General features: G+C 49.1%; 9 protein-coding genes across 9 annotated transcripts; 3 read left to right on the forward strand and 6 right to left on the reverse strand.

Annotated features, from left to right (window-relative positions):
* Positions 1–890: 890 nt before the first annotated feature.
* N7509_002961 (C2HC5-type zinc finger protein) lies at positions 891–2,528 on the reverse strand (the record flags this gene model as incomplete). Its single annotated transcript, XM_056627598.1, has 2 exons — positions 891–2,336; positions 2,517–2,528. The coding sequence occupies 2 exons, from the start codon at positions 2,526–2,528 to the stop codon at positions 891–893; spliced, it is 1,458 nt and encodes a 485-aa protein (XP_056493393.1).
* Positions 2,529–3,071: 543 nt separating this feature from the next.
* Positions 3,072–4,050, reverse strand: N7509_002962 (uncharacterized protein; the record flags this gene model as incomplete). Its single annotated transcript, XM_056627599.1, has 2 exons — positions 3,072–3,914; positions 3,988–4,050. 2 exons carry the CDS (start codon positions 4,048–4,050, stop codon positions 3,072–3,074), a joined length of 906 nt encoding a protein of 301 aa, XP_056493394.1.
* A 680-nt stretch (positions 4,051–4,730) lies between these two features.
* On the forward strand, positions 4,731–5,753 carry N7509_002963 (GNAT family N-acetyltransferase; the record flags this gene model as incomplete). Its single annotated transcript, XM_056627600.1, has 1 exon — positions 4,731–5,753. One exon carries the CDS (start codon positions 4,731–4,733, stop codon positions 5,751–5,753), a length of 1,023 nt encoding a protein of 340 aa, XP_056493395.1.
* A 348-nt stretch (positions 5,754–6,101) lies between these two features.
* N7509_002964 (putative metalloreductase transmembrane component) lies at positions 6,102–8,336 on the reverse strand (the record flags this gene model as incomplete). The annotated part of the gene is made up of 1 exon (XM_056627601.1): positions 6,102–8,336. The coding sequence occupies one exon, from the start codon at positions 8,334–8,336 to the stop codon at positions 6,102–6,104; it is 2,235 nt and encodes a 744-aa protein (XP_056493396.1).
* Positions 8,337–9,819: 1,483 nt separating this feature from the next.
* N7509_002965 (3' exoribonuclease family protein) lies at positions 9,820–11,016 on the reverse strand (the record flags this gene model as incomplete). Its single annotated transcript, XM_056627602.1, has 1 exon — positions 9,820–11,016. One exon carries the CDS (start codon positions 11,014–11,016, stop codon positions 9,820–9,822), a length of 1,197 nt encoding a protein of 398 aa, XP_056493397.1.
* Positions 11,017–11,332: 316 nt separating this feature from the next.
* On the reverse strand, positions 11,333–13,217 carry N7509_002966 (aspartic endopeptidase; the record flags this gene model as incomplete). The annotated part of the gene is made up of 2 exons (XM_056627603.1): positions 11,333–11,529; positions 11,669–13,217. 2 exons carry the CDS (start codon positions 13,215–13,217, stop codon positions 11,333–11,335), a joined length of 1,746 nt encoding a protein of 581 aa, XP_056493398.1.
* Positions 13,218–13,574: 357 nt separating this feature from the next.
* cyp1 (putative peptidyl prolyl cis-trans isomerase (CypC)) lies at positions 13,575–14,185 on the forward strand (the record flags this gene model as incomplete). Its single annotated transcript, XM_056627604.1, has 3 exons — positions 13,575–13,607; positions 13,669–13,710; positions 13,775–14,185. 3 exons carry the CDS (start codon positions 13,575–13,577, stop codon positions 14,183–14,185), a joined length of 486 nt encoding a protein of 161 aa, XP_056493399.1.
* Positions 14,186–14,982: 797 nt separating this feature from the next.
* N7509_002968 (mitogen-activated protein kinase) lies at positions 14,983–16,724 on the reverse strand (the record flags this gene model as incomplete). Its single annotated transcript, XM_056627605.1, has 7 exons — positions 14,983–15,226; positions 15,298–15,614; positions 15,680–16,036; positions 16,095–16,194; positions 16,246–16,289; positions 16,349–16,502; positions 16,669–16,724. The coding sequence occupies 7 exons, from the start codon at positions 16,722–16,724 to the stop codon at positions 14,983–14,985; spliced, it is 1,272 nt and encodes a 423-aa protein (XP_056493400.1).
* Positions 16,725–18,507: 1,783 nt separating this feature from the next.
* Positions 18,508–22,375, forward strand: N7509_002969 (GAF domain-containing hybrid sensor histidine kinase/response regulator; the record flags this gene model as incomplete). Its single annotated transcript, XM_056627606.1, has 5 exons — positions 18,508–18,866; positions 18,927–19,065; positions 19,136–20,421; positions 20,474–22,035; positions 22,104–22,375. 5 exons carry the CDS (start codon positions 18,508–18,510, stop codon positions 22,373–22,375), a joined length of 3,618 nt encoding a protein of 1,205 aa, XP_056493401.1.
* Between the last annotated feature and the right edge of the window lie 417 nt (positions 22,376–22,792).

A 22,792-nucleotide genomic window follows, 5' to 3' on the forward strand; every position in this document is an offset into this window, starting at 1 on the left:
CATGGAGGCTCGGGTCAGCACAAGTTCCCAAATTCTTTATGGCTTTCAGTGAGGTGGTAATACTTTATACTCACCGCGGCCGAAGATACCCGCAACCAGCCGAGGATCGATGACGGAGCCTATGAAGAGCTGCGTGTAGCAATCTTGCTCGTCTCGGTGGGTTGCACGGCTATGGCCGGATATTTCTTTTACTTTTTTTAGGAATGTGTTAAGTGCCCCCGTGATCTTCTGACGTTTATGAAGGGGTGGTGTTAGATAGAGTCGAGTCTTCTGTTTGGTTACCACTCAATTGCCTATTGCGGGGAGAGGTCTTACAATGCTTGGTTGATCCGTTTAAACAAGCAAGTGGTTTATTACATAGCAAGAAACAGTGGCTGAATGGCTTATGCATGGCTGTGAATAGCTCTACCTTAGGTCTCACTCATATTATATCAGACATATCGTATAGGTAGGCCATCATCAGCATAGACTAGACGGCCGTCCTGGACTTCAGTAAATATGCCCCTCAAGAATTCAACCCCACCACGGCTGGGGGTGGCTTTTAACTGCGGCATACCGCTAGTATCCGTTCCTATATTTGGTGGATACCCGCTGGTTTAAGCACGTCGACCATAGTGGGTGGGGTTGCTGAGGATAGCTGACTGCAAGTCTCCCTTATCGGGAGTCTCAGTTCACGAAAGAGGGGAAGATGCTTGCTGTCTCAGGACGGAATAAGCGCTAGGCGATTCCGTCTGCTAGGCGTGAATTGGGCCGACGGGCTTTGAAAAAAAAGCCCTGTCTTTATCCAGACACAAGGTTGTATAAATCCCACAGAGCTGCGAGTATGCGGGGATTGGCGCTGGGCTCTGGTCGAGCCCACTTGGCACTCGACCGACAAAAACAAAGTACTATTATGTGCTGTGTCCATGCATTCCACCATCTAGGATCCATTGTTCGTTATCGTCATTGTCATCTTGCACCCGTCGCCATGTTTGCTTTCGCTCGGCCCTCTCATTCGGATCCACGGCCTTGCCTTCCGGGGCCTTCCAGACCGGGCGCATGAGTCCACCTGCTGCTAGGAGAGGATTCTTGCTGAATGCGTGTCCACGAGATGGGGGCGCGTCAGCTTCAGTATCCTCTACGGGTTCCGGTTCGCTAGCTTCGGGGGTGGATTCGGCTGCAGCGGTGTGATACACTCGCCGAACCTTTCCACCCTTGATATCAAGACTCATAAAGCTCTTCTTCTTCTCCCACTCAGGTCGAGCCTTTTCCTCCATCTCACGCTGGATACGTTGTTGCTTTTTGAGTGCCAGTGCTCTCTGTGCTGGACTCATCCACAGGGTAGAGGCAACATTTGGGGTTTCGAAATCAGCGGCTTCGTCGACCACCTTGGTTCGGCGGGCATTCTGGGCCTGGAACTGGAGTAGCTTATCACGGTGTGCCCTGGCTGCATCAAGTTTGCTGGGTGAGGCGGAACCAGAATCGGATCCAACAGGCCGCGGTCCTCCAGTATGGTGGACACCCTCGTTGTGGGCGCGCATCTTTTCCTGGCCACGTTCGGCTCGTAATTCCTTGATCATGCTCTGTACTTCCTCCGCAGACAGAAGAGGCGTATCGCAGAAGGAGCACGGTTGTAGTCCCTCTAACGAACAGATAATTTTGCCACAGTTCAAACAGTTTGGAGCGGGGTCGAATAATGAGTGAATCGAAGCGTAGCAGTTGCACTTTCGTCGTTCGCCCAAGGTCGGGTTGGTCGATACTTCCAAAGCAGCAATAGCAGCCGTTAGGTCCGAGATATCGTTTGTTGTGAGAGCCGCACCACCTTTAGTTGAATTTGTGGAGGTCCCCGATGATCGAGACGACTTGCTCGTCTTTGACCGCACATTTGGTAGCATATCTGACAGGACCGGACCCGCGGCGGATGGGGGAGGTTTCGAGGATGGCGTGGGCATTGGCGACTGGGCACGAGAGGAACCCGATGACCCAGGAGTCAAAGACTGAGTAGGGGGATTCAGCGTCGGCTTGCTGGCGGACATGTAATCTTCCTCGTCCCTCTTCATATAACCACCACCCACATCACCATAGTTGTCTGGCCGGCGGGTCGGGCCCGCGCTGTGTAGCGGTGCCTTCTGTTTCTTGCCCCTCCCTTTCGGTCGGTCATTCTTAGAGGCATATGCATCGTTGGGTCGGGATGGTGTAGGCACAGCAGATGTAGTTGGAGCAGCAGGCACAGACGATCGGGCTCGGCGTGCGTTGAAGGAGGCGATGAACTCAAAGGCGGCGGGGGGAGTCACCCAGAAAGTTTTTGAGGTGATCGGCACAAGCTTTGGCGGGGAGACTGGCGGAATACTCGATGACTTGCTTTAGATAATCTTCATCTAGCGGCAGCAGCTGGCCAAGCCGAGGGATAGCCCAAGCTACAAGGTCGGACATGATTGAGGTGGAAGTGGAGGTGAAGATGAAGGTGGATCTCAGACGGAGAGATGGGGAGATGGAGAGGTGCAGTCCCCGCCAAAACCAAGCCAGTTGATGCATACAGTGTAGTACATTTTGTATTTACCACAATGCAACGGTAACTAAAGTAAATATTAGTTATACAATTTAATTCTGAGTTTAGACGGATCCTTGTATAAATTTAAATACGTCTCTTCTTGGTTATGCAGGTAGATCCGAGTAACTATCAACTATATACCTGCTCATAGTATTAACCTCCCAATCAGGACGAATTACCTAGAGCTACAAAGGAAGCAGTTACTACTAGTATGCACTGCCAGTGTAATACCAGGTCCAAATCATGCATTGAAGCCTATATATGGCCCAGAAAATCTCAGAAAGCGCACCGTCTACAGCAATGCCAGCTGCAGCCCAGTGTATGGTATGAAGTAATGTACAAGACCTATCCCACCCTATCGTCATCGTCATCTATGCAAACTCTTGTGTAGGTCAAACCAGACCCAGGACGCCATAAGGAAAAAAGTTGGAAACAGAACATTGAAATCAAGACAAGAAGAGGGAAAACGCCAATGACACCGTGTAGCCCCCGACTGGGGGGAAGCAAGTATAGGAAAAGGACGACCATCTCGCGCAAACGCTTAGGCATCGGCATTCTCGCTCTTGATGTCATCGTCGTGTTCCTCTACTGTGAACGAGTTCTTCAGCTTGCTGGGCCCGGGCTTGTTGCTCGAGCCCTTTTTATTAGAGGAATTGAGCTTTTTCTTCTTCGTTGGGCTAGGGCTACCACCCTCGTCTTCATTTTCGTGTGGGCGCTTTGGCGCTGAGGAGGTCGGGCTGCTGGCGCCACTAGCGCCGCTATCTGTTGGTGTCTTGTTGCGGGTACTATTGCGCCCGGAGATATTCATACAGCGGTCCAGGTGTTGTGCTACTCTGTTCATGACGAAATATCGTGGACAAATGGGGCACTTGCTTGTCGGAACCTCGGGGATAGTGCTATCTTTCTGATCCTTGCGTTTCTTCGGGTTCGGCATGATGGCGAATAGTTTCCCGTGGACATCGTGGCCGGGCAGGGTGATCAGCGGCCCATTCTCGCAGTATTTCTTGTTCGGGTCCGGAGGAGGTCGGTATCCTGCCCCAACTGGAGGGTAGGCTAGACGGGGGAGTCGGCAGTCCGGACAGATGATCTCCTTCACGGTATGCAGGGGATTGCCTTTCAGGTGTACTTTTCCGCGGTCGAAGATGGCGGCGTCGGTCTCCAGGTGTGTATTCGCGAGCTTGTTCGCATCGATATTGACCTCTCTCGGTTTTCCATCGATCAGTGACTTGCTGGCGGTGTCCTCTGGAATGATGGCTCCTTCCTCGGCCTTTTGCCGAGCCACCACGACTGCGGAGCGCATTCGCGCCACCTTCTCCTCACGGTGGACTTTTGCAACGAGGTCATGGATGATGTTGTGAAAGGTTTCGTTCAGTATATCGGTTGACTAGACAGAAGAAAGTTAGAGACAAGTAGGCTCGTCATGATCGCGACCGCGATCATGATGTCTCGTTTCATACCACTTTGGCGATAGTGCCGGCAGGATAGCTCGGCCGGTGGGCCGCGGTGTTGGAATCGGCCATGATCGGAGTCGTCCTGCGACGTCGGTCTCGACAGTCCAATCCAATTCGGACCGGTCTGATCCAGTGCTGAAAGTGCGATAGCTGTGTCTACCCGCGCGACACAGTCAAAACCCTTCTCGCGCCGATGCGGGCTAGTTCTCCATGTGCCGGAAATCTATGCAGAAGCGTGCCAATGGTTATAGCCAGGTCGAGATCGGAATCGGAATCGGAATCGGTCCGAGGGAACGAAGAGCCTCTAACATAGAAGCTAAAAGAATAGGGGAAGGGGTATCTATTGGACCCTGGCGCAGTTGGGGGAGTATGTCAGTGCAAGTTCACGGGTAACCATGGTGTCTCGGGAACAGAGGGTTGAGGCTCAGCCACCGATTCCGAAAGGGGGAATGAGAGGGTTGAGGTCAAGGGAAAGATGAAGAGAACTGAAGACACTTGAGATGAAGGGAGAGGGGGAATTCAAAACTCACCGTACTGTGTTGGTCACCAGTCAAAGTCTCCAAGAGCCAAAGAGGGTGGTGGATGTGGATGTGGTTTGGTGTTGGCGTGGCTGGAGGTTGCCCATCGCCTTATCGCCTTATCGCCTTCCCATCTCCGCATTCCGTCCACTCACACCTTACCACACTCTACTTCTTCTATTTCTACCTCTACCTCTCTTACACACTACATCTACTCCTACTCCTCTACTCATGGCCTACCAGTTCTTCGCCAAAGGCCAGAACCACCTCCAGGCACAGACTCCTTCCATACCATCCTCCTCTCGTCCCTCCAATTCGGTTCCACCCATCCATCCCCCACCACCACAACCACCAAAGTCCGCAACTGTCGCAACAACAAGACCACCCACCAAAGAAGAGACATTCATCCCGTATCCCGATATTACTCCAGTCGGCTATAAAACTCCACATCCCAATGCTACAATCGAACCCATTGGTGTAGCCCATATCCCATCTCTCACGCGCATTACGGGACTGTTATTACCAATTCGCTACCCAAACTCCTTCTATACAGCGACAATTACCGACCCTGTCATCGCGTCCTTGTCGCGTGTTGCTATATACCATGACCAACCGGGATCGGATAAGGTGATTGGGGGTATTCGGTGTCGATTGGAAAGGCTAGACACCCCAAATACACTAGAAGAGGAACGCGGACGCGAACATGAACAGGGAACGAATCTCTATATCCAAACTCTCCATCTTCTCTCGCCATATCGAGGTCATGGTGTGGCGGCCGCCCTGTTAAACTCGCTCTTATTTGAAACTCCACCATCCTCGAAGAATACTCAATATCGCGTTTCGAAATTGGTTAAACACTACAGTATTCGTTCCGTGACGGCTCATGTTCATGAAGCTAATGAGGATGGTCTAAGGTGGTATACTGCGCGAGGATTTAAGGTGCAGGATGGAGTTGTCGAGGGGTATTATCGGCGGTTGAAACCGTCTGGTGCGAGGATTGTCAAGTTGGATGTGGAATGGTTGGAGAATGATCAGGTCAAGGAGGCACCTGCCAATGGGGAAGAAGATGACGAGGAGGGCTGGGAGAAGATTGAGGCTCACGATAGCGAAGAAGAGGGTGATCATGGGGTTCAATTACTGCCTGAGTCTCAGTCTCAGCCTCAGTCTCAGCCTCGGTCCTTCGAGGATGCGACTACGCCGTCACGGAAACGCAAGGCTGAGGAGGAAAAGGGCAATATACCGCAAAGGAGGTAGCGCTTGATATCTGCGCCTCTCACCTGTCGATTATTTACCAGTACTAGTATAACTTTACTTTCGATACCCGGGGTCGATCAGATAAATGAGTCCCCACGTGCATCAGTGTGCAATGCATCACGTTATAACTTGAACAGTAATATTACTGTTTTTACGATAAATGGCCGACATCAAAGTATGGGTATATTTGCATGCTCAAGTAGATGCAGGTAAAATATGTGAAATCGATGATCTTGCGTATGCATACATAGACTCGAAAAGCACTTGAACCTTCATAACGCCACGGGTATCGAATTAACAAAGACAGCATAAAAGGAACATTGAAATGCCCGAGTTCGTTTCGCGAGATTAGATGTTATAGTTCTCGGCATGCAGGAAAATCTCGTCCTTGGACGAATCAAACATTACTTGCGTCTGCAACTTGGCCACTGTTGTGGCCACCTCAACACGCATTGCAGGAGGACCGCAGACGAAGACACAGGCCCGTCGGCCAAAACTCTTAGAACAATCCATGAGGATCTGGGAGATGTTCGGGCGAAAGTAATCCGTCCTCCAGTTCTCTCTTCGCAGTGGAGGTTGGTAATAGGCATAGCGTGGAGTGGTGTTCCCCCGTGGCGTAGCTGTAGTTTGTACTGGTGGGAGACTATTACCAAATCCGAAATCGAATCCCGGAGAGCTACTGCCAGAATGGGGATCTATTTGTGGTTGTTGATAGTGGCGGCTGTTGGCAATGTGAGAGGCAGTGTATGCGTTTGGAAGAGCAGCGAGGCCATCCTCGTTCTCGCGGCGTAACTCCTTCTCGATCTCTGCGTCTCCGGCTGCCTCTTCCCGAATGAATGCCGAGTTTCGTTTGTCGATTCCTTGAAGCATTCCATAGATCTTTTCTTGGACCAAGTCTCGTCCAGCTTGGTCTTCTTGGCTGAGGCCCGTGAGGAAGAAATGGCAGTTCACGATGTTAGATGGCGCATTATCTCGGCAGATTCGTAGCTCTTCTTGAAACCACTCCATCGTTTCTGCTGTTTTCAGTGCCCATACCACTTTCACTGATTTGGTGACAGCCTTGCCGTCGCGGATTTTCTTGATCAAGTCTAGCAGTTGACTGGCGATGGCCGTGATACCACTACCGCCGGCAAAGAAAATCACGTCGTCAAAGGCAGACATTTCACGTTGCATCCCGCCGTAAGGTCCTTCCAGAAGAGCTGAGTAGATCTTGTAAGGTCCATTTTCCAGGGCCTTCTTGAACACTTTGCGCGTGAAACCTTTGAATGGTCGAAAGACTAGGGTCAGATCACGATAGTCCTCTCCATACTCGGATGGGAAGTCATCGCTGCAGAGAGAAGCGATTGTGAACGGATGGTTTTCGAAGAATGCCATTCTCGGCATGCGAAGAAAGACATATTGGCCAGGCCGCCAGCGCATCTTTGTAGGCACGGTAACTTTCAGGGCACCCTGTGGGAGAATGGTTACGGCTGACTCTTCTCCAATCATGAAGGAGTCGGTGCGGAAGGGATTCGACCAGTTCAAGTAGAAAAGTCGGAGAATATAGGAAATGATCCAAATGACAACCGTGGCCCAGAGATAACCCCATGAAGAGAGGAAGTTCTTGGTATGCCAAAAAAGCATAGCCACAAAGATCCAAGACACTGGGATATGGATCACGATGAATAGCTCATACATTTTGTGACGGAGAAAGGGAAGCGAATGTACGCAAAGAACGATGAGAGGGACTATAGCCGCAATTCCGTTTCCGTAGACATACATCGGTAGCGTGACGAAATTGCGATAGTTCACCATCGCGCCATTCTCCCAGATGGGCGTTATATAGAATGGAACCATGTGCACCAGACTCAGGAACAGACAGATGTAGGCAGACCAGCGATGCAGTCCGTTCAGTCGTTCGGGACCGAGTCCGGTAAGCATGCTAATGAAGTTGGCCTTTGTGCTCAGTGCTACAATCCAAGGCACCATTGCAACAGCCAGCATACCGGCTCGGATTGCCAGGGGTGGTGATCCCAGAGCAATAGAGTAGTAGTAAAGAGGTTGCGGAAGAAAGCAGTAGAGAGTCACAAAAATCAAAGCAACTGACACAATTGCTGTCACAGCCAGAGAAGGGAAAACAAATTCGAGTTTCCCAATCCTGATCACTGGCATCGGTCGATAGAAGACCCATCGCATTAACGCGATGGCCTTTTTCAGCGGCACAATTCTCTGGACGATCCATTCGCGTCGTTTTGGTGGAACAGGTTGCGACGTCGAGGGAAAAAAGTGTGCGCTTGAGGCATCTGTTCCTGCACTAGGTAGCTCGTACTCTTCGACTATTTCTGATGCCGCAGGCTGTAGATGTGGCCGGTGCTCTTTGTGCTCCTTGTAGTAGGCGATTCGCATTTTATCGCCCCAGATATGGTAAAATCGGATGAGAGAAGTGGTGACCAGCAGCACTACCGCAAAGTAAACGAAGCCATATCCGTATTTTGCAGACTGAGACCATGGGTCCCTTTGCATTTCAACAAGCTCTTTGTGCGTCGTCGATGCGGTGACTGGGACTTGAACCCGCTTGACGAGGGAGGGGATTGAATTCCACATGATGGCGGATGAGAGTTAATCAACTAGGGGATGGATTGGTTGGTCGATGATAAATTCCCTCCTAAGACCTTTGGTATATTAATGAGCTTTCGTTGCTTGGGCATTTTCCTGCGTCGTCCATAAAGCATAGACATACTGTTTTGTTCTTTTCCTGTAGATCGCACTGCGATCCAAGAAATACACACCCTCCTGTATTTCAAACCCTCCTAGATCTCATGTCTTCGCCAGAAGCTCGAACAGGTGTCGGTTCCGGTGTCATCAAAGTTTGAAGCGAAGCAAAACAAAAAAGGAATCGCGAGGGGGGAGATCTGGGACTACATGTATTGGGGCACAGCGGTGGGGGTCGCACCAAGCACCCAATGTGCCTTCGCGCCATGACCAGCTGCAATGATTAGCCATTTCCTCCCATGGCGAGCCAATCGAAGGCCCGGCAGAGCTCAACGAGCAGCGCTTTGCCAGGGAGACCACGGTGGGCGGTGGTGCGGAGGAATCTCCCCAGTGAAATGTGATGGATTAGCGCCGTCGGGGCCGATCTGCACCAATCGAAGCAGCCAACGGGGTGACTGGGGGTGATCGGGCCGCATTAGCGTGGGTGGGGAAACTGAAGAACACTCCAGCCATGGCGAGTCAATGATGCTGGATTATTATTAGAAACCATTCACCTTGATGAGCTCGGGGAGTGTAGTAGAGTTCAGCCGGTACCTGGCTTCCCCGGCGCCTAGTCTTGATCGCTCGGGAGTATCTGCTCGTCATCTTCTCGAAGAGATCCGCAGAGAAGGTCTTTTTCAGCCGAGTTCCGTCATTGGCTAGGTGATGCTGGTAGTAGTGAGGTTCATGGTTGATGTGGCTCTCGGAGGGTGTGCCGCTGTGACGGCGTGACGATGTGACGAGGCAAGCAGGCAAGCAGGCAAACAGGAGGAACTACCAAGTCAGCCACAAATTATAAAATTAGATACAGTTGACTCGTGCGGAGTGCGGAGTTGCCATGCTGCTTAATATATACGGAATAATCGGTACGCTGTACTCTATACACTACTAGTACTAGTTACTCTTTTGTGTGGACATGATTGTTTTGATAGATCAACCCATGCATATTAATAGTAGTAGTACTATTATAGGGAACCTTTGGAACAACGGGAAAATATTATTGCCCAGATGCACATTGATCATGCCATATTTAGCTCGGGAAATTGGATTTATAATTCCCCTCCAAGGGTCAATATACCACGCTGTGTGGAACTCACTAACAGTTCACCTCGGTGTTGGAATATCCTAAGCCGCATCTTCAAAGTTTTCAACTTGTCGCACTAGTTACTAAGTACTGGTACTAGAACATGAAGGCCTCAGTATTTAAAGAAGCCTTGAATCTTGATAGAATGCTACCCTACTACTCCCTGCTAGGCATTTGGGTGTTACATCTACTTGTAATGTAAATGAACTCGTATAGTGGTATCATATTCACATCCTGCTAGTAATCTACCCATTAACATTGATCCAGTATCCGCTTCATCTCATCCCACCTCTGGGCCGAGATATCCACTAATTGCCTCAAATCCTCACTATCGACCGTCCACCCACCAAGCTTCTCCATCTTCACAATAACCGTCTTACCCTCCTCCTTATCAACAACAAGATAAACCCGTTCCTGTACTAGACCTTCCTCATATCCATCCGGATCCGCAAGAATCCATTTTTGCTGCTGCGAACCGTGCTTGCTATCTTGAACCTTTTGCTCCTCGGCATCAGGAATGACAACCGCCCGCCAACCTGCGGCAGCATCAGCTTCAAACACGCAGAATGAACTGGAAATAGGAAGACCGCGCAACGAGAGCTTCTGCGATTCTTTCACGTCGTCTGAGCAGAGAATACTTTCATTGTCAACGTCCCACCATGCTTTGGGTAGCTTTGTATCGCGTAGAGCGGCTAGGACAGAAGCCCAGGCTGCATCGAACGGGTTCCCGGCGAGGGAAATTAGCATGATGTCGATGTAAAGAACCCAGAATGCCTTGATCTCAGCGGGTTTGGTTTCTTCCTCGTTGGCCCCTGCGTCCAGGTCCATTTGTTCTTCATCATTGTGTTGCTGCGCTTCCTCGGGTCCCAAGTTCGGCGGTTGGTACCAGATGCGCAGGTCTTCGGCTTGAACGAGACGGCTAGTGTGCAATAGTGAAAGGATTTGGTGAGAGAGCGATTGGGCGAGGGCAGAGGGTGGTGCGCTGGGAATGAAGCCCGGTGCGCAGCCCGTGCTCAATGAAATGTTCGGGACGAGCAGGTTCAAGTCCTCGATGTGGGCGCGATCCTCTTCATCTTTGGCTTCGGTTTCCTTCTCAGACTCGCCGATGCGTCGGCGCTTATTTGCGTTTGTCGACTGCGATACACTCCACGAGGCGATGTCGTCGGTGTGAAGAATTTCGGCTCGAACACCACACACTGCGGTTGTGTCACCGAGACGGACCACAGCACTACCGTTGGTATGGGTCAAGGAGCCTGCATTGGCGGATGTGACTCGGAATTGAGAGGGAGCGCGGCCATTGGCACGGATTGAGGGCTGGTTGCTGGATGACGGAGGGGAGAGGTGGGCGAGAAGGTAGGCGTGGGGTTGGAGGCGCGCAAATTGGGATGGGGGTAGTGAGAGCGAGTTTGGAGCTGCAGGGGCAGCTGTTGAAGCGGAACTTGAAGCCATGGTCTGAGCTTCACGAGGCTGTATCTTACAACCGGAGATTGAAGATCGGGCAGGTTCTTCATCAAAAACGCCGATGTCCAGTCCGGCAGAATAATTTCACTATCGGAGGCGGTAGAGTGACAAAGTGACACCCGACACATCAGGCCGACAACGTACTAGTTACTAGTTAACTTACTAACTAGTGAGTGATAGGTGTATACAATTTACGATATGGCTAGTACGCCATTGAATAATTGGGTGACAATTACACAAGTTTACGGCATGAGACTATTCGTTTCATTCCAATTCCTTATGTAGTAGCTTTCAAGCACCAAGTTTAATGCTTTCGAGGCGTTCCTCGCCTTCTTTTGGTCGGCGGCTCCTCATCCCATTGATCAACCCTTGGAATGAAGACCATACTATCCTCGGACTTGGAGTTGTCATTTGAAGAGTCGTCCTTGGCAGCAGATTTGCGCGGGAAGGATATTGAAAACGACACCAGATCCAAGTTCTCTTCCTCCTTTTTCTTTCTTACTCTCCTTCTTCTTTTCTTTTGCCTTTCCCTCCTTTTCGGAATCGGAATCCTTGGAGTGTTCGTCCTCGGAAGCTTCGTCTTCCTTCTCTTTGGAATCTTCTCCCTTGGTATCTGAGACCTTGCTTGATGAAGATCCACCAGTCAGTGCTTTCAGATCCCCGGACAGAATTCGACTGAACAGACTCTTATGTTCAGGAGTCGATTCATCCTTCTCCGTCTTCGCATCCCCGGTAGATTCTCCATCTGTTTCCTTTTCTTCGTCCACTTCTTCCCCGTCAGAGAACTCCCACATATCACGAATTTCACCTCTGAAGAACGCAGTGCTCCACAGAGAAATCAGAACACCAGGGACCAGGTAGAGGAGAGCTGGTTGGGCATGATTGGAATACTGCATGGCTAGCAAAGTGGTGATCATTCCAAGTACGTATCCGATAACGCTGGCTTTGAAATACGGTTTGGGGAAAGATCGAGCATCATGATAGGGAGGTTGAAGTTCGGGCTCTCGCGGTGCGATCGTCGGTGCCCAAAAGCGTTCACCCCATGAACCAGTTGCGGCTTGGTATTGAGGTTTCACAATCGACTCGCTCTCTTCGGCTTGTGCCTTTTGAACACCCTTCTTGTGATAGTAGAGGAAAAGATCGAACCGCAAGGCCAATCCTACCATCATTCCAGGGATGACAATGTCTCCAAGTCCCAGCATTGCCAGGGCTTGAACAGCGGGGTCATCATTCGGTCCTGCCGGTCGAGGGAACAACAGCTTGATAGGGACATCCAACTTAGTAGCGACCGTAACCATCAAAGGTGTAAAAAAGACAAAGTATATGTCGTAGAAAAACAAGGATCCGAGAATCAGAGAACCAGTCCAAAACGTGGACGGAGACATGAATTGCAGAGCGCCGTAGCTGAAACTGAACCCAAGGAAATTGGTCAACCACCATGGCTTTGTAATGAATGCAAAGTACCCCACGGCACCCAGAGCAAAGATGCCACTGAACAGATCGAGAAGGCCAACAAGACCCTTGCCGTCAATGATCCCTCGAACAAGCAGGCGCATCTTGAGTCGCTGGTAGGAGACATTCCGAGTGGCCCAAAGTAAGGCCAGAGCCTTTCCTGGTAGTGGGATCATTCCCAAGACACCAGGAAGTGGGGAGTGTCGAACTTGATCATCGGCTTGGAAAACGCGCTTAGATTGGTTAACCTGCCAGAGCTTTCCACCAGAACGATAGTATCTCGGAAAGACGATTGATCGAAAGATCAACAGAATATCTTTCAAAAAGGCAACAGCAAAGAAGAGACCCATTTGGGAGAAGTAGAAGCTGAGAATCTTGTTCAAGATGGCGGGGTCTTCCAGCCATTTGATCACCAAGTACAAGCCACCAAGAGTGAGTCCCGCAGTCAAAGGAAACATCAAGGCATCCGATGGCTCCAGGCCTTCCATTTTTTGGACTGTGCCCTGATCTTCATCATCTTCATCGTCGGTGTCATCTTCTTTGTCTTCGTCTTTCTTGGGAGGTTTTGCGGCGGAGGAAGGTCGTGATAGAGAAGCGTGCGCGCCAATCCAGATGGGGAAAAGAGCGGAAACAACGAGGTGGCCATATGTGGGAAGAAGCGGTCTCATGCGGTCGAAATGATAGAGAGCTTGTCCCAGGACCTCCGCGACGGGGCTCACATCGTGAATGTCGGACATTGTACGTCACACGAGCGATAGCTCTATTCCCCTCGGGGCAAATTGACGGAGGGAGTCGAGTCGAGGTGAATGTGAGGAAATAAATGAATGATGGATCAACACATGACAAAGTGAAGATAGAAGAAGTGAAAGGAAAAGAGAAAGTGGAAGTGGAAGTGGAAGTGTTGTGAAGGACAAGTTGGACAAATTGGACAAAGACAAAAGTAAACTGCCGCTCCGCCCACCGTTTGGGTCAACCTTGGGGGAAGTCCCGCCTTTCTTTCTTTCTTCATCTTCAACCTCCCCCGCGACACTTCCACTCCGCAAAGAACAAAAGAACAAAGTCCTTCACATATTCACGTATTCGGATCCTCAAAAATGGCGACCGAAGTGGTGTTCGACACCTCCATGGTAAGCATTGCAATGCAGTTGGTATGACCATGCCAATGAATAGAGGCTGACTCCCTTACAGGGCTCCTTCACAGTTGAGCTTTACAATACCCACGCACCCAAGGTAAGCTCTAATCTCCCTCCTAGCGGTAATAATCCTGCTCTTTACTAATACTCAAAGCTTCTAGACTTGCAACAACTTCTCTACTCTCGCGCAGAGAGGTTACTACAACAACGTCGTCTTCCACCGCATCATCCCCAACTTCATGGTTCAGACTGGTGATCCTACCGGCACCGGTCGAGGAGGAAGCTCTATCTACGGCGAGAAATTCGAAGACGAGATTCGCGATGACTTGAAGCACACTGGTGCCGGTGTCCTCAGCATGGCGAATAGCGGGCCCAACACGAACGGCAGTCAATTCTTCGTCACCCTTGCGCCCACGCCGTGGCTGGATGGCAAGCACACTATCTTCGGTCGGGTTAAGAGCGGCATGCGAGTGATTCAACGGATGGGTCTGGTGAAGACCAATGGCGAGGATCGGCCAATGGACGAACTGAAGATCATTCGGGCGCGCGTGGTGGAGGGCAATGAGGAGTGAAGCAAGACGGAGCTATGCAACCCAATGGCTCGCATACATCGGCATATTCTCTACAGGGTGACCTTCTGGGCTATTGCCATCAACACATGCATTGCCTACCGATCGGGCTACAGAGAACTGGCTCGCGAGCAGGCACATCTGTCTCTTGTCTGTTGACGTACCCGCATTCGCATCCGCATCCACACCCAGCGCGACTCAAGCTGGGCAGATGGCTTTCTGCCCACCCTCAAGTGCATGAAGCATGAAGCATGCAGCGCGCAGCAGCATGACTCGGGGCTCACGCCCATGATTATAGCTACAAGGTCTATCAAACTAGAGCAGATGGACATACACCAACACCAGAATACATAGACGAATGAATGTATCACTACAAAACGAACCGCTTCTATCAAATGAAACCATCTAGAGCAGCAGATACAGAGTGAAATTCTCATCTGCCACCCCCACGACGTCGGCCAGTGAAGGCCTTCGTCATGACACCCGAGATTGTCATGAGAGAACAGTCGGGCTGTGCAAGCACTGGGGGTGGCGTGGAGAAAGAAAAAGGAAACCAGCAAAATTGAACTTTTAAAGTGGGCACCTCATAGGCTGCTGAGTAAGCAGATCACGTGTATTGTATAGATCGAGTATGATTATACGGAGTATGCGTGGATTCGATTATTTTTGAGACAAGATGTGCTTTGAGACAATTTATTATTTGTGACATGTTAAGATAAAGCGCCCCAGATAGGTATCATTATTTCATAGCAAGTTCATTAAATATTCCGATCCAGCGGATCCCTAAGTAAAACATAATATTAAGAGATTCCAGCAATGCTTTCTGCGGTTGGATATTGCGCAGCCATCTCGCTCGAGTCAAAGTTTTCGCAAAATGAAGATAATATCTCGTCAAAGTCATCCATGCGAGTCAAGGAATTCCCATCGGCATCCGATGTTGAAACAATGTTGATGGGAACAGTATCCTCCTTCGGTTTCATGCTCATGTTCATCGCAAGCCCGTTCTTGACTTCTAAGGTTCGGAATTTCCAGACTTCCTTGTATCTTCATATCTGCTGTATTAGCTATTTTGTCTTTCGAAGAAAGCTTTCGGGGGGATGAAAAAAAAAACATACACAACGCGTTTCCATGTGTCGATGGAATTCTGAGATTGATCAAAAGACCAATCAAACGTTTCCTTGACTACTGGCTCATCAGCCGGGTCATGGTATAATTTCAGGTATGGGTGTGAGAGTGCGTCTCTGGCGTTGATCCTCTCGTTCACGTCAAACACTAGCATTCTTTCGAGTAGATCATTTGCTGTTGATATTAGTTTCACGTCTCTGTCTTCTTTCCGGGAAAGGGTTATCATACCTTGTTTGTCAAAGCTGGGAAAAGCATCTGCGAAGTCCATCCGCTGACACTTTGGCAAACAATCAACAAATCCTCTTGTCTATTAATTCGTTAGCTCTCATTTCATAGTCTGATATCTCCCATGGCATCAATATTCAAACTTACATTGGAGTTCGTAATCATATCCATGATCCACACGGGCGGACTGCCTAAAAGCTTGACAATTTGACTGAACTGATCGGCATGGCTACTAGCGGGGAAAAGCGGCCTTCCTTGCAGCATTTCAGCGAAAACGCAAGCTGAGCTCCAGATGTCTACCTTGGCTGAGTATTTTTGCCAGGTGAGCATGATCTCGGGCGCTCGGTAAAGTCTGGTCACAACATAGCCAGTCATCTGGGGGCCCTGTAATCGTGCATGTTCAAAACCACTTATTTTCAAGTCGCAGTTATCATTAACCAAAATGCTGCATGGTTTGAGATCACGATGTATGATGCCTGCCGAGTGGACATATTTCAGTCCTCGCTGGTTTCATTAGCATCTTGGGATCTTGAGTAGTTCGTTGGTGGTAAGGTGTTCCTACCAGTGTTTGGTACAAGAAATATTTTGCAAAGGCATCTTCCATTGGGCCTCGGTCAATAAGCCTTTGTAAGTTTGTCCACATGAGTTCTGTGACGATATACCTACGAAAGTCAGAGATAAACGAAGTAAATAAGGCATGATTCTGAACATACAAGTCCTCGCTGGGAGATATGAAAAGATCATTCAAACCAACAATCTGTTTTGGAAGTTAGTTGTAATTCTGGCGGTTTAAAGAATTCCACATTGGGTCCGAACATTTTCATGTCGCAGATAGCGAAGTAACTTAATTTCACGAAGCGCCCGCTTTGCAAGGGTAGATGAACCAAAGGGCTTTGTCACTTTCCTCACAGCGACCACACCATGCAGGATTTGATCCTCTGCGGAGCTAAAGGCGGCCATGTTAATCAATCTTTATTTTTTTTTTCTCTCTTTCGAATCAAAAAGAGTTATCACACTGGACATACCATATAAGACCAGCGGCATCCAGTTCAACCGCCTGCGGTTCTGTATACCTGCGACCGTGTTAATGGTCTGGGCTTTGGCATCAAAAAGTAACCAATACGCGTCGAATTTACCTGGACGTGATTTCAAATGTTACACCCATCACCTGGGAGGTGTTGAAATCGGCCATTTTTGAAAGGAGAGGCACTTTCAAGGGCGAAATAGAAACTATAAACCCCGACTTGAAGGTTCGAAAATTCAGAGTAAGGGACGATGTGTAAAAATAGTTTGGAGCAGCGAGAATCAGAGAGTAAAATAGTAAAGAACCCAAGGAACCCAGCAGTAAAGAAGAAACAGGGAGAGCAGAAAGAGAGGGGGGGGGGGCGGTGGCTTTAGGCAGGTTGCAGCAGAGCCCAGACCGCGGACCGCTGGAACAGCTGGAACAGTTTGGACTCAAAGCAGCCCCATTGTTTGCCCTAGACCCTAAATATCCCGGTCCGATGGACTGGAATGAGAACCAGCTAATAAGCACCCACCTCAGCCGTTCATCGACTGTACGTTAAATAGGAAGATAAAGCCCCCCTGCTTGGAATCTCTGGCCACACGAATCCTACTGCATACGCATCCAGCTTGAAAAACCAGTCTGCCCAGGGTCGCGTCTCATGCGTTTTACTAACAATTGGTAAGGCCTACTTTTACCTGCCGAATCACTTGGATTTGCTATTGAGATTTTTTATTATGCCTTATACACTTCTTGAGGCAAAGGCTCTCTACAAAACATCATCTGCATGGTCGGTTTGGACTGGTTTTCAGCTGCCGCCACCATCTCTTCGCATTTTTCTGGTACGGTTAACTTATCCAGGGTTAGCAAGTAGCAGCGTAACCGAGTTCCGGAACGCCACGTTCTGGTCAATTTGCAGCCACTTCGCCATATTGATTGCAAAAAGCTACATATGAAGTCAGGCCATATGATCGGCATATCGCAGAGGTACGAGTACACTAGCTCATGATCCTTGTGGATCAAAGACCTTCTGTGGCTATGCAAGATTTCACAGCAAATAGGAATTCCTTACGGGTTACCGACTAGCGAGTACTGTACATATGTACTGTACATAGCTACCAGCATAGATCTCAACCAACGACGATGCGTTTGTCGATATTTCGAAAGTAGGATTGGCAATATTTCTGCGATGTTCTATTAGGCTGTTGGGTATTCTTAGATCGCTATGCGCATGCTGATTGGCGGAATAGCGTGCCGGACCGGTAGAAGGTCCCTCCAAAAACGCCGACGTGGAGACGTGGAGATCGCCGATGCAAGAAGGCATGGCATCTCCACGGGTTTCGTCATGTTCCTTGGTTCTTGCCCCTTCTCTCCCTTCCCATGGGTCGCTGGGCAATCGACCCCCTTGACATGCCATTATTATATGTTGAGTTGATCCCGCGAATCACCTTTGTTGATTTATTGATCTTCCTTGCCACTTATACACTCCAAAAATTCTTCCCCACGAAGCTCCTAGGCACCGAAGTATATGGTATAGAGAACAGAAAGTACAATCAAATCTCTTTCCTCAGCCACGGGGGTCCGTGGCTGGAACGTCTCCCGTGGATTTGCAGGTTTTGAGGTTCCATTAATGATATCAGTGCGATCTACCCCCAATACGAGACTTCGCGCTTACTTTCTCCGGATTCTTCCACATATTTTCCTTCAAGATCGGATCTGCCCCTCTCGTCTAGCCCTTCCTCCTCGTCCCTCTTTAAAAATCTCTGTTCTATGTATTTCTTGTTCACGCTAATCAAATCGCCCCATGGGATCGACGATTCATTTTTTCTCTCTAAATACCATCATCTTTCGACACATCTCATCCTCTCTACAAATTAGCTCCCTCTTATCTTGGCATGGACCAGGTATAGTGGAGCTCCCTTCAACAATAAAATCTACATAGTTGACCGATCGCATCCCGGCGCTCCTCGACATGGAAGAAAAACCTCCCCCGCCTGCGGTGATGGAGGCGGATCACAGCGCAGGCCGTCGCGCCCGAGAGGTGTATCGATACTTCCGACCAGAGCGCCTAGCAACAATCTCCGAGAATGCTTCATTATCCAGCGGCACTTCGTCCCTGCGAGGTCCAGTATCTCGCGATGATCAATCCATCCATCAAAGCCGTGACCTGTCAGTGTCAACGCAGCCAAGCACCACGCAAAGCTCGCAAAAATCAATGGCTACGTTGGGACCTTTGCCCGACTCTATGGTATTGGGAGAATCGAGTGCGACATTAGATTCCTTTGCGCAATTGGCTGCGTTGCGTTTGAATGTAGACCGGGTGTTCATCAGGTGAGAAGGAAATGTGAGCTCATATCTTGGCGATCTAGACTGACTGGTTTCGTTTTGAAGTGTATCCAATCGAGATTCGCAATTCATTATTGCCCAAGCCGCACAAAATATGAAAGGCGATGTCAAATACGATTTCCTTGGTGACGGCGTGTATACTGGTTGCTCGACACTCGATGCCAGCTCTTGGAATATGTGCCAAGTGAGTATTTGCCTATCGTTATTCGCGCCGCTGTGCGTTTTCGTCAAAAATAGCTTCTAACTACCATTAGGATACCATTGCACTAGCTCCATCTAATCGACTAACAGGAGAATACAACTTCCTGGTATCAAACGATCTCAGCCAAGATGACCGCTACAGAACTCTCCCTTTTGTCAAAGAGGAGCCAGGCTTTCGATTTTATGCCGGAACACCACTCACGACTGAAAGCAACATCAATATGGGCTGCTTGTTTGTCCTGGATACCAAACCTCATGATGAATTCACCTGTCTTGAGAAAGAGACCATGGGACACATGGGAATGCTCATTATGGACTTTCTCAAGGTCAGCCGTCAGGCGTCTGAAGGTCGCCGAGCTTCCCGCTTGTCTCATGGTTTAAGTTGCTTCGTCGAGGGGCATTCAAGTATCGCGAGTAACGAACAAGACTCCACCGTGGAAAATAACTATCAAGAACCTGGCAGATCACCCGAAACTAGCCCCAGTCGCATCTCGAAAGACCGACTGGATGTTCGCAGTCTCTCGTCTGGAAGGTCTAGATCTCGCGACAGTAGCGCATGCTCCTTTGACTCTACCTCTGAACTAACGGATGAGAAATCTATTCCATCCAGCTTCGATTCAAACTATGGCCATAACTGGCCCCAGCCCAAGGGAAAAGACGACGGGGAGACTCATCGAGGGAATTCGTGGACATTCCGACGGGCGGCCAACCTAATTCGTGAAAGCCTCGAACTGAATACAAATGACGGTGTTGTTTTTGTTGAAGCTGGCAACGATTTAGTGCACAATATTGGGTCTGACAGCGAGCTATCGAACTCAGTGGACAACAGCAAGGCCGTTACTGTTCTGGGTTTATCCACAGAAGACGGTGGCATGGAAAGGAAAACGCCTGTATCCCGCTCGATTACAAACCTCGACGAGGACTTCTTGCGTCGACTGCTTAATCGATATAGCAGAGGAAATATATGGTCCTTTCATAGGGATGGCCTTTTATCCAGCTCCGATAGTGAGGAATCAGAAGAATCGTCTGAGCCTCGTGGGAGGAAGAATCCATTTTCAAAACGAATGAAGGCGCAAAAGAGAAAAACCACAGAGAATTCGATTCTCAACAAGTGCTTCCCTGGAGCAACCCAGATTCTTTTCGTGCCCTTGTGGAATCCGGCCCATTCGCAATGGTTCGGCGGCTTCTTCTGTTGGAACACGATCGAAAGCAATGTTTTCAATCCATCAGTGGAGCTCAGCTCATTATTGGGGTTTGGTACTTCAATCATGTCAGAATGCAATCGGGTCGATTCACTTATAGCTGACCGACAAAAGGGTGACTTCTTGGGCAGCATCTCGTAAGTTTATCTCTATGAATAAAATCTTACAACCCCTAATCATCATCTACAGTCATGAGCTTCGCAGCCCTCTTCACGGTGTACTAGCAGCAGCAGAGATGATGCAAAACACAGAACTAACGCCATACCAAAGCTCAATGATGGAAACCATCGATGCTTGTGGCCGAACTCTGCTAGACACGATGAACCAAGTTTTGGATTATAGCAAGATCGTGTCCCTTGAGAAACAGCTACGGCATTTAAAAAAGCGAGGGGACCAGTCGCCCAATCTCCAGATGAAACATCGCTCTGCGGCTCATCTGGACGTATACACAGCGACCGACGTGTCTGCTCTAGCTGAAGAGGTGGTGGAAGGTGTGAGTCTTGGTCATCAGTATAGCCAGCGACCTCCATCTCCTGGTTATGCCTCAATGACTTCAGCCCCAGATGCTGTTCCTGAACCACACGTTGTCGTGGATCTGGATATCGCGCATCACAATTGGGTATATAACACTGCACCCGGAGCCCTTCGACGAATCATCATGAATATCTTCAGCAACGCAATGAAATACACCTCCGAGGGCCACGTTTCGGTGCGCCTTGAGGTAAAGGAAACTTCCGAAAACTGGCATCAGCAGACGCAAATAGCAGATCTGGTAACATTGACAGTATCCGACACTGGGAAGGGCATTTCTGACGACTTCCTCCGTGGGCGATTATTTGTACCATTCGCGCAGGAGGATACGCTAGCAAGTGGATCCGGTCTTGGTCTTTCCATTGTTCGCAGTCTACTCAAATCACTGGACGGAAATATCAATGTGCAAACCCAAGTTGGCAAAGGAACTACTGTCAAAGTGACCGTGCCACTCTATCGTTCAGAGCCGGATGATTGTGTTAATGATATTCCCTCCATGTCGCAATTCATGCGGCGGCAAGAGATGACGACTGATCTGAGTTATATTCGAAGAGACTTTCCTGGACGCAAGGTTGCCATTTGGGGGTTGCAGCGTGACAGCGTTTCGAAGCACCCATTCTGGTCAACTATCTCCCATTATCTAACCGATTGGTTCGGCCTGGAATTGGTTTCACCATCATCAGAGGCGACCATTGATATACTCCTGGCCGAGGAAATTCCTTCGCAGTCCGAGATTAAGGAAAAACTCACTGGCAAGCCGTCATTCTTGCTAATAGATACTAAGGGGGTTGGGTTCGATTCGATGAACGTCAATTCGCTTCCGGCCGCCAAATTTTTGAATATGATTCACCCTCCCTGTGGACCACATAAGCTTGGGAGACTTATTCGGAAATGCCTAGAGCAGCCATTTTCGCTTCCTTCTATCTCTGATCTCTACATTGTGCCTGACACCCCGAAGCCACCAATCAACGAACAACTCGATTCAAACCCTGGCAGTACTTCGGGCGCTATCTGTACCACGCCGACCAAACCACCCCAAAATTTCAACAAGAAACACGAAGGCCGCATTCTTGTCGTCGAAGACAATAAGATTAATCTCAACTTGATGCTCACATTCCTGAAGAAACGAAACATACCCACTCTGGACTCGGCTGAAAATGGTCAACTGGCCGTTGCCGCCGTGCAAGAAAAGTCCCAAGGCTATGATATCATATTCATGGGTAAGAAATCCGTCGAAAAATTCTTGTTAGAGGAACCATGAACAATGAGCTAATGATCTTCTGAATAGACATATCGATGCCGGTCATGGACGGATTCGAAGCAACCCGGAATATCCGTGCAATCGAGAAAGAGCGCAATACCGGTGAAAACCCGGCCATCATCATTGCTCTTACTGGTTTGAGCAGTCATAAAGCTGAATCTGAGGCCATTGGGTCTGGAATCGATTTGTTTTTGACAAAACCGGTCGCATTCAAGCAAGTCACAAAAATTCTGAATGAGTGGGAAGAGACAGGCTCAGTGGAGCTGATCCAGGCCGCTCAACATGAGGTTTCTGCATAACTCTTTCATGAATATATCATGATATGATGATACCCTAGCATTTGTAAATATATAGATTCAGATACCCATCAAGTTAATTGCACGTCCATTACATGATCATCTACAAAATTGGTCTGTGCCGTTGTAGTGTACAAGTTCTAGTAGATGTTGGACCACCTACTACTGCACTGTCACTCACATCCAATTTAAGATACTAGTTATTTTTAATAAAATTTAATTTTAATTAATAATATATCATCATCGTCAATCAATTACTAGAAACACCCCAAACATAAAATCACCCAATTTCCTCGTTGTGTAGTTACTCCACTATAGAACCGCGCTTGTCCTCACCGCCTTCCCGCACAAAATAGCTCCGCCTCGATTTTTCCTCTTTTCTTTCTTTTCTCCCTTCTCCTCTCAGTTCCGACAGCTCCC

The sequence above is a fragment of the Penicillium cosmopolitanum genome (genome assembly GCF_028827165.1).
Source record: "Penicillium cosmopolitanum strain IBT 29677 chromosome Unknown utg000004l:1.0-4361866.0:1.0-4365735.0, whole genome shotgun sequence".
Lineage (NCBI taxonomy): Eukaryota > Fungi > Ascomycota > Eurotiomycetes > Eurotiales > Aspergillaceae > Penicillium > Penicillium cosmopolitanum.